The sequence below is a fragment of the Gossypium hirsutum genome, chromosome D12 (assembly GCF_007990345.1).
Source record: "Gossypium hirsutum isolate 1008001.06 chromosome D12, Gossypium_hirsutum_v2.1, whole genome shotgun sequence".
NCBI classification, from domain to species: Eukaryota; Viridiplantae; Streptophyta; class Magnoliopsida; order Malvales; family Malvaceae; genus Gossypium; species Gossypium hirsutum.
This window is the reverse complement of record NC_053448.1, coordinates 2,103,625-2,112,675: the sequence shown is the minus strand read 5'-3', so window position 1 is coordinate 2,112,675 and position 9,051 is coordinate 2,103,625. Positions and strand designations below refer to the sequence as shown.

At 30.8% G+C, this 9,051-nt stretch overlaps 1 protein-coding gene across 9 annotated transcripts; it reads right to left on the bottom strand.

The window, feature by feature from the left end:
• Window positions 1–2,023: 2,023 nt before the first annotated feature.
• On the bottom strand, window positions 2,024–8,377 carry LOC107947376 (MADS-box protein SVP). Of its 9 annotated transcripts, none has more exons than XM_016882032.2 (9): window positions 7,851–8,324; window positions 7,452–7,636; window positions 3,437–3,518; window positions 3,099–3,160; window positions 2,921–3,020; window positions 2,789–2,830; window positions 2,631–2,672; window positions 2,431–2,555; window positions 2,024–2,255 (listed from the first exon to the last, which is right to left on the bottom strand). In XM_016882032.2, exons 2-9 carry the CDS (start codon window positions 7,631–7,633, stop codon window positions 2,237–2,239), a joined length of 654 nt encoding a protein of 217 aa, XP_016737521.1. In that variant the 5' UTR covers window positions 7,634–7,636; window positions 7,851–8,324; the 3' UTR covers window positions 2,024–2,236. The 9 variants fall into 9 exon arrangements, with proteins under 9 accessions (XP_016737521.1, XP_016737520.1, XP_016737522.1 ...); XM_016882031.2 differs by having other exon boundaries at window positions 7,452–7,643; window positions 7,851–8,311; XM_016882033.2 differs by having other exon boundaries at window positions 7,452–7,643; window positions 7,894–8,288.
• Window positions 8,378–9,051: the final 674 nt, after the last annotated feature.

Below are 9,051 nucleotides of genomic sequence, written 5' to 3'. Positions count from 1 at the left end.
TTTAACAATACTAATATTCAGAAAGTAATAACAAACTAATATAAATATTTAATTTTTAAGAGTATGGTTTTGTATTATGATAAATATATAAATTAAAAAATTATTATTTAAAATAAAGATGAATTAATATAAACCCATATCAATTCGTTTAATTCAATGACATTAATCGTGTTTTGACAATTTTATATTCACCGTAGTATTTTTAATTTAGGGTTAACAACACTCATGATCACTTTTGTTTACCTTAGGTTACATTTTAGTCACTTATGTTTGAAATGTTACGTTTTTGTCACTTATGTTATCGTGTTGTAACATTTTAGTCACTAAGCTATTAATTGTCACTAACGGTGTAACGGTAAGTTGATGTGGCACGTTAAATCATCATTTCAAACAAAAATTTTAGGGTAAATTATACAATTGATCCCCATATTTTTTATTTTGAGCAATTTAATTTTTTTAATGTTCTTTAATTTTTTTCTTTATTTTCCATTATCTTATGTTTCTCCCTCTATTTTCTTACCTTCTCCATTTCTTTTAACATATCAAGAAGTCGAATTGGCAGTGAAGAAATAAGTAGGAAGTCAAAAACCATCATTGCCTATAACCAAAACCCATAAACCCATACCATGCTGTTTTCTTCACCGCCAATTCGACTTCTTGATATGTTGAAAGAAATGGAGAAGGTAGGAAAATAGAGGGAGAAGCAGAAGAGAATGGAAAATAATGAAAAAAAAAGAAAATTAAAAGAACATAAAAGAAAAAATTAAATTGCTCAAAATGAAAAAAAATATGGGGACCAATTGTATAATTTAACCTAATTTTTTGTTTGAAATGATGATTTAATGCGCCACATTAGCTTACTGTTATACCGTTAACGACAATTAATGGCTCAATGACTAAAATGTTACAACACGATAACATAAGTGACTAAAACGTAACATTTCAAACATAAGTGACTAAAACGTAACCTGAAGTAAACAAAAGTGACCATGAGTGTAATTTACCCTTTAATTTAATATAGCAAATAACAACACGGGTTGATTGGCACAAGTCTAGTATTAATATTACACTATCAGCATTAATGGTACTTCGTATTTTAAAAGAATTGGCGAGAAGGCGGAAAATAGAACAGGAAAGTTTACAGCACAATTTCTCGAGATATAGCGTGGTCGTTCCTATCCTCCTCCACTATCGTTAGTAGCTCTTTCGGTGGATTATGCACGAGATATGTATTAATATTATCAATTAAAATAGTTAAATTTAATTATAATATTGGGTTTTAGAATTTAGGCATCATCGTTTTCTCTGTGTTTTCCCTACATTAAATTAAATATTATCAATGTAATGAATAAAATAAAATTGATGTAGAAAACATTAATACTAAAAATATGCATTTAAAATAAAAAGAATTATCACTTGTTATTTAAAATAAAAATAAAATTTTAAATTAATTAATAATTTTATATAATGAGAGATGATTATTAACAGAGATCATCCTTTGAATGCTTCATCTTTGCCCTACAAAGCAGAAACTTCCAAGGAAGAAAGCAGAATTGATAATATTAGTGTTTAGTTGCTGGTATCTTTATTTATAAAGATGCAAAGCTTTACTCAAAAGGTAATTTACTATATTTCAAAAATATAAGAGACGGCTTCACTCATGCTCATTATAGCCTCAAACCAAGACTTGACCCAATACTGATAAAACCCAGAGAAATTCCTAACACCAATTGAAATGTGCTCTCTTAATTTATCTATTACTATTGTAGTATTCACTACGTTGTATACGAACAAGTGTGATGGAAATAAATCTCTGAAATTTCTCCACTTACGGACATGTCTTTATAAATAAAGAATTTTAAGAAATGTGATAATTGCATCGAGCTCCTGCAATGCTGGAGTTAGCCTCCACAGCTCTTTCCAACTCGTCGATTCCTACTTTGATCATACACTTAGCATCTATTTATACCCTTTCTCTACTTGCAGGAATGGCAGTGGATAGTATCAGATAGCCGATTTTTTCTTGCATGCAAAAGTCAGTTTTATTGCAATACCTTTTTCTTTTGTTTTCGTAAACATCAATGAACTTGATAATTAAATGGTTATCTTCAGCCTATAGATATATAGATACATTTAACATAGAGGAGCCAGGTTGTAAATTTACTCGTATAGATGAGCTTTAAAGATACGATTTTATGCAAAGATGAGGAGCATTTCTTCACAACATCCCTTTCTATCAGCTAGGGAAAGGTAACCTGCAAAAGGGCATTGGTTGATGCACTCAGGCCGGGCTATAGCAGATATTAGCAATATACCACACGTACTTGCATTTTTTTTCTTAAAAGTTGTTATCGAAAATCATATTTTATATCCATGTTTTAATGTGTAGGAAAAGATAAAAGAGTTTACAAAGTATATATGAGAGCTTACCCCAAGGTGAGTGAAATATCAGAGGTGTTATACCCTTGAGGAGGAGGAGGGGGGTCTCCAGATTTGTGAAGATGGGGAAATGGCTCTGATGGTTGGCCTTTGACCACAAGAGGTAAATTCTCCACCTACCCAAAATTAACTTGGCTGTCAAATGAAAATGTATTGAAACCAAGAAACAAGATATGGTGTAACACACTCACTTGCTGTTTCAATATCAGGTTTTCTTCCTTCAGTTCTGCTCCCTTCAAGGTATAAACAAACAGTTAAGTAAAAAAGGATGTTTTCGCCATTAAAATCTTTGAATGCATGCATGGCTTTTGACCATTTCTTATAAGTTAGCCATTTATATATCAATCACCTTCTTCTCCAGGGTGCTGATCTCTTTCAAAAATCGCTCATCCTGAAACATGAATGCTTTTCCACTGACTCAACTAAGGAAAATAATAAAACTTGAAAAAGCAAAGATGAGTATGGGGCTTGAAGAAAACACCTTTGTTTCTGTAATTTGGCTCAAGCCACCTTGGACTAATTTCTCTAGTTGTTTCAGCTGGTCTAGGTTTAGTCCGTGGAGGTCTTCTCCCCTTAGCTGTCTATCAACGAAACCATGCCAAAATATCATTATGGCATTGACAACCTCATATATCACAGTAATAAATACTCGGATTTACCTCAGTTCTTGGGTCTTTTCTGCAATTTCCTTACTCAACACGGAATGAGTAGCACTCTCCAGCTAAAACAAACCAGTCCACAACTTCATTAAAATGCGGTTCGGTTTCCAGGCAGATAGGATAAAAAATGTGGCCTTTTCAAGGATCTAATGTTTCATACAGGCAGCACTAGTTACACAAGAAGTTCAAGATCTTAAAAGGGGTTCTTAGTTGTGCTTAATCCATCTCATGATCATCGGAATGCATTTACCTTGTAATTATTATAAATAAAAACAGATAATTTCCCATAAATCTGTACGTGCAATACAAACAATAAGAGAAAAAACAGAAGTTGTAACCTGCAGCTCAACAGATGGAGCGCCCTCCAATCCATCAATCCTTTCTGACTGCAAACGGTGCCTTTCAATCACCTGCCTCATACTAGGCCATAATGAAAATTGTAATTCAACAATTAGGTTTTATCAAAGTTCAATCAAGGTAATGTATTAAACCTAAAAAATATATAGAATCAAATTAATAATAAAATGACCTTAAACACAAGTTAAGAAAATCCTATATAATATAATCCAATTTATGCACCACTATTGGACTTGGATGATCACCCTTAACACTCCTGTTCCCTCAAATCGATCTAAGAGTTTTTTTTTTTGTTCTTTCCATTTTTGAATGCATATTTTTTAAAGATTAAGAATAGATTTAGTTAAAACTATGGAATTCATGTTTATTTTGACTTTGGGTTCTAAGCTATTAACTTGGATTTTTCATATAGAAACTACCATAAAGTATTCAACCATTAATATTTGTAATCTTCACATGGGAGCCACCAATTTTTCAATAGCAACTAAATTTCTAGTCTTTGTAAACTAATGAAAAGACCATAAGCAATGGGAAACTACCAACATCAACCCCAACATTAAATTGAATTCAAACAAATAAAAGCTAAATTCATAAAAAAAAAAAGAAAAAAAAAGGAGAGAATTAACAGAGAAATATCAAATCTTGAACATAGGACTAATTTAGAAAGGTTATATGCATTGAATGCATTGTTTTTACTTAACACAAAAAAAAAATCATTGATTGCACATTTTCTTCCTTTAATATCATTTTGTTAGCATCTCTTTTTCTCAAGATGATATTTATGGGAAGAAAATTATTGTTAATCAACTTTTTTTTCTTGAATTTAGTAAAAAAATTGCATTAAATGCAAAAATAAAAATTTTTTCCTTATAATTTATAAAAGAAAATCCTTTAATTGCTATATAAATATCAGTTAACTGGTGTTGAAAATTTGAGATATTTCAAAAGAATGAATCTCACATTTCTAAAAAAAAAAAATTTGAGACCATTGTTTATAAGTCCTTATATTTCATTGGGCTAGTAATAACCAAATTGATAAAGGTGAATTTGCGCATTAGGCCCCAAAAGTTAGTGTAATTTACATTTGAGTCATTTTGTTTTTGAATTTCTTTTTTAATGAATTTTTGAGAGACTAGTAGCATTTATATTTAGTCAAGTCTAAATTCATTGAATCATTTTCAAACTATTTTTAACTAATTCAATCCACTTATCCGTGTTATTTTTAGCCAATACAACTTTTATACATACCATGGTTCATTTTCACTCTCAACCCACTTCAAAAAAATCTTTCATTCTCCTTTTGCTCCTTCTCTCCTTTTGAGTTTGTTAGATTATTGTTTCCTTTCCATTTCATAATGTAAAAGCTTATAGATTTTGGGGGATACCAATAATAATAAAGATGTTGGATTATATATATTTACATTTAAAATTGAGGGTTTACGTAGAACTGATCTTTTCTATAAAAAGCTTTATTTATCTGTAAAAATTTTTACTATTATAATGAGGTAGTTGTTATATACCCATAATCATATTTTTGATCGAAAAATCAATTTGATTTAGTTCGTACCCCTCGCTCAATGAAAAAATGGGTCAAATTCTATAGGATCAAACCTATGGGACTTAGGGAATGATGGAAGGGAATAAAATAAAAAAAAGAAATTAAAAAAAGAGGGGGAAAATAATAAAAATAATAAATAAGCAAATAAAAATGAAGTAGAAGAACCCGGATTCCAAATGAACAAATTCAAACTTGAAAAGGATCTTTCTGATTCTCGAAGAATGAGGGGAAAGGGATTGATCGAGAAAGATCTCTTGTTCTTATTATAAGATCGTGTGATTGGATCCGCAGATGTTTGGTAAAAAAAATCTTCTCTTTTGAGAATAATCAAAAATGGAAAGTGTTCAATTGGAACATGAAAACGTGACTGAATTTGTCCTAGTTACTCTTCGGGACAGAGTGGAAGAAGGGAGGAGATTCTCGAACGAGGAAAAGGACCCAATGACTTCGAAAGAATTGAGTGAGGAGCTATATGAGGTGAAAATCTCATGTACGGTTCTATAGAGTGGCAGTAAAGGTGACTTATCTGTCAATTTTTTCACTATCACCCCCAAAAAACCAAACTCTGCCTTACGTAAAGTTGCCAGAGTACGATTAACCTGTGGGTTTGAAATCACTGCTTATATACCTGGTATTGGCCATAATTCACAAGAACATTCTATAGTCTTAGTATGAGGGGGAAGGGTTTAGGGTTTAGGGTTTAGGGCTTAGGGCTTAGGGCTTAAGGCTTAGGACTTAGATTTAAATCATATTTGACTTTTTTAAATTTTGAGTAAAGACTACAATATATATTAATAATATTAATTAGGGAGATTTAAATCATATCTTTAATAAAATTTATCATTTTTATTCCACTTAGGATTAAAATTAATTTTGGGAGAAGAGGCTCTTACAAAGAACTAGTTTAGTAATGGGTATACTTCATAATTTATGCATGTTGCTCTTATAGGTTGAAATGTGTTATAAAGGGTAAAAATATTTAGATCTACAACAAACTAAAGAAATGAATTTATAAAGGATGGAATGGGATGGAGTCCACTTACAACGATGTAAAAATAACATGATTTTACATTCTTTTAACCCACCACTTTCCGTTATGTAGAAATGAAGGTGTTTTTTGCTTGACATCCTTTGTTATATTATCATTCGTCTTTTTGTTGAGTTGTAATGTAAATGGTACAGGATGGAGCTAGAAGAGAAACATCCATTTTTCAGGGGCAAGGATCTAGGGTTAGTTAATGAAAATCAATAAGTTGGAACAATTTCATTACTTTTTTTAACTCTTGATATTTTAACCATCCAATCGATGAATTTATCAATATAATTATATTTTTCATGCATGTAAAATTTTGAATCAATCCGGTATATCTATCATATCGATAAAAAATATTGTCTATGTATTAATAAATAGTTAACGATTGAATTTTTTTAAAACAAAACAAATAGTTAAAACAATTTTATTTACTACAAACTTGACATGCATGAAATATGATAAGTCGGATTGTTAAAATATCAACAATAAAAGAAGTTATGAAAGAGTATAAAACTAGTTTTACATCATTATAAGCGAATTTTTTCCCAAAAAAAAAGTATTGTTATTGAAAGATTTGGTCGTATCTTATTTGTTGTCACATTTTCTTAGTATATGTTTGCTTTTAAACTTAATTATGTATTTTAGGATTCATAAATCGATATTATATTAATAGATGAATTCTTGTTTTTTTTACACAATGATGAATTGAACCATGCTATTCATGCTATTCCTAAGAAAGGTGAACTCTATATTAATAGGTCAGAGCTTGAAGTTCAACAAATTCTTATTGTTAAATAAACATAAAATTTATGTATATATATATATGGATAATTTGCTTAATCAAAATGAAATTTTATTAAAAAAGAGATAATAAGCAACATTTATTCATAGATAAGCCAACACACCAAAACAAGACAGGATTCATGTCGATTTACCTAAAATAGTAGAAATGCATACGCTTATTACAACATATGGAACATAAATCATTGTAATATTGTTGTAGATATTCATGTATAGGATTGGTGATTAGGAGCCCTAATATTTTATGAAAACCTAAGGTTTCGTTCATGGAAAGCATCAGTCAAGTACCAACTAGAAATTTACAAAGATTGATTAGACAAAGACTTTGATGAAACTATCACCCAACCCTAAGTCCCCCACCCAGCTTCTGACATGGATTATTAAAAGAAGTTTTTTTTTTCTTTTCTTTTTTAATTTTTGAAAAGAAAAATATAAGATTCAAGTACATTGGTCATTATGAATTTAGATTCTTGTACAGTTCTCTTGATTTGGCAGATCTTGTTTCAAATCAAATTAATCTCACAGTTACCAAACAACCAAATGGAGAAGCAGCAGAGATAAGGTATGTATGGGAGATGAAAGGGAAGAGCTACCGATAAGTAACCTGGTGCTGGAATATTTGAAGAGCTTGCCGGTGGCTGAGAAGACTATAAGAGCTATCTCGGCATCGCAAAGAGTGGAAAGCTCGTGAGCTTTCTTGAAAAGTCCTCTTCTCCTCTTTGAGAATGTCACCTGTCGTGCCGCTGTGTTGGCGATCTTCTTGATCTCTATCCTTTGTCTCGTCATTCTCTTTCCACTCCACAAAAAACAAGCAAACAACAGCAATCGGTTTGTTAAAGAAACACATGTGTTCAAAGGAATCAAAATTTGAGAAATCAATTGTTCTTAATACGAACCCTATGCTAATTGCTACTAACAAGCACATCAACAAAATGGGGTTTAGTCACAAGAAATCAAACCCAATATACATATGTATGTAAATTGATAGATCTCAGTTTCTCACCTTAAATCAAGCAAAATACAGGAGAAAAGAAAGTTTTAAGTACCAAGAAAATTGTGTAGAAGAGAATCTCTGTTGTGAAGCAGCAAACAGATAAGAAACAGTAGTAGGATCAAGAGATTAGCTGTGCAACTGGTTTTTTTTTTCTTCTTTTGCTTTTTTGGCTTTCCAAAGTAAGCCAGTAGAATCAAATACTCTATCTAAAAAAAACCGATACTAAAGAAAATAAAATGACATCAGGAAGAAAACATTGAAGCAAACCCTAGTTGCCAAAGAGAGAAAAAAGCCTCCCAACCCTACCCAACCTCATTGTAGGATGAAAAATGGAAGAAGGTGGGGGATTTTGATTGGTCAGAATTTATGGGTTTTTCTCATATTAATTTTCTTTTTTTTTGGAGGGGGGTGCGGGGTGGGGGTTGAGTGATGAGAATGGTGGTGGTGACACTTGACAGAAAGAGATAAAAATAAAAAGCTACTAAATTATTGAAAGAAATGGAAGAAGGAAAATATAGAAAGATTCCTTTTGTGTCCAAACAAGGACTGGCTTTGCAAATATTTTGCCATATTGGTCTCTATGGATAAATTGTAAATATCAAGTGGTTTGTTTTTTGCAATTGGGTTAGATTTTTTTATCCCAAAAAGAAAACTGGGATTAGATTTTTATTCTTTATATATAAAATATGTGTGTGTGGTGAAGTTTTGGTTTTTCGTACAGATTGATTGACGATGCTGGAGAGAGATGGAACATTTGTCAGAAAATTTGAGACTCAGTTGTACCCTCGTACTGAGTCTTGTCTCCAACGCCCTCATCTTGCATTTACTTTATTGTAATGGGGTGATAAAAACTGTAAAAATAACCAGTCAAATTGGTAAGAACAAAGTTTAATTTTATTACAAAAATATATGAGATGGAATTTTTCTTTTTATTCTCGTAATTTTATATAAAAATCATATCTTCAAAACATCTATTTTATGAGTAGCTTCCTCATGGACTAGACTCTTAATTCGAGGGTTACTAGTTTTTACTTCAAAGAAACAAAGGTCGTACTTGCATTATTATTATTATTTGAGGAATGCTTCCTATATACTGTATAATTGTGTATAATTTTATATATTGTACATGAATTAAATAATTATATTTCATTAAAAGTAAGATTTATTTTTATTGTAATTTTAAAAAAAAATTTTAATGAGGTGAAATATA

Excerpts from the sequence above, each read along its gene's own strand:
- LOC107947376 (XM_016882029.2), bottom strand. The coding sequence starts at position 7,772 with ATGTGCTTGTTAGTAGCAATTAGCATAGGGTTCGTATTAAGAACAATT. Across the intron at positions 2,831-2,920 it reads GCCAAATTACAGAAACAAAG|GATGAGCGATTTTTGAAAGA; the intron begins GTGTTTTCTTCA and ends TTCATGTTTCAG. Across the intron at positions 2,673-2,788 it reads TCAGCACCCTGGAGAAGAAG|GGAGCAGAACTGAAGGAAGA; the intron begins GTGATTGATATA and ends TATACCTTGAAG.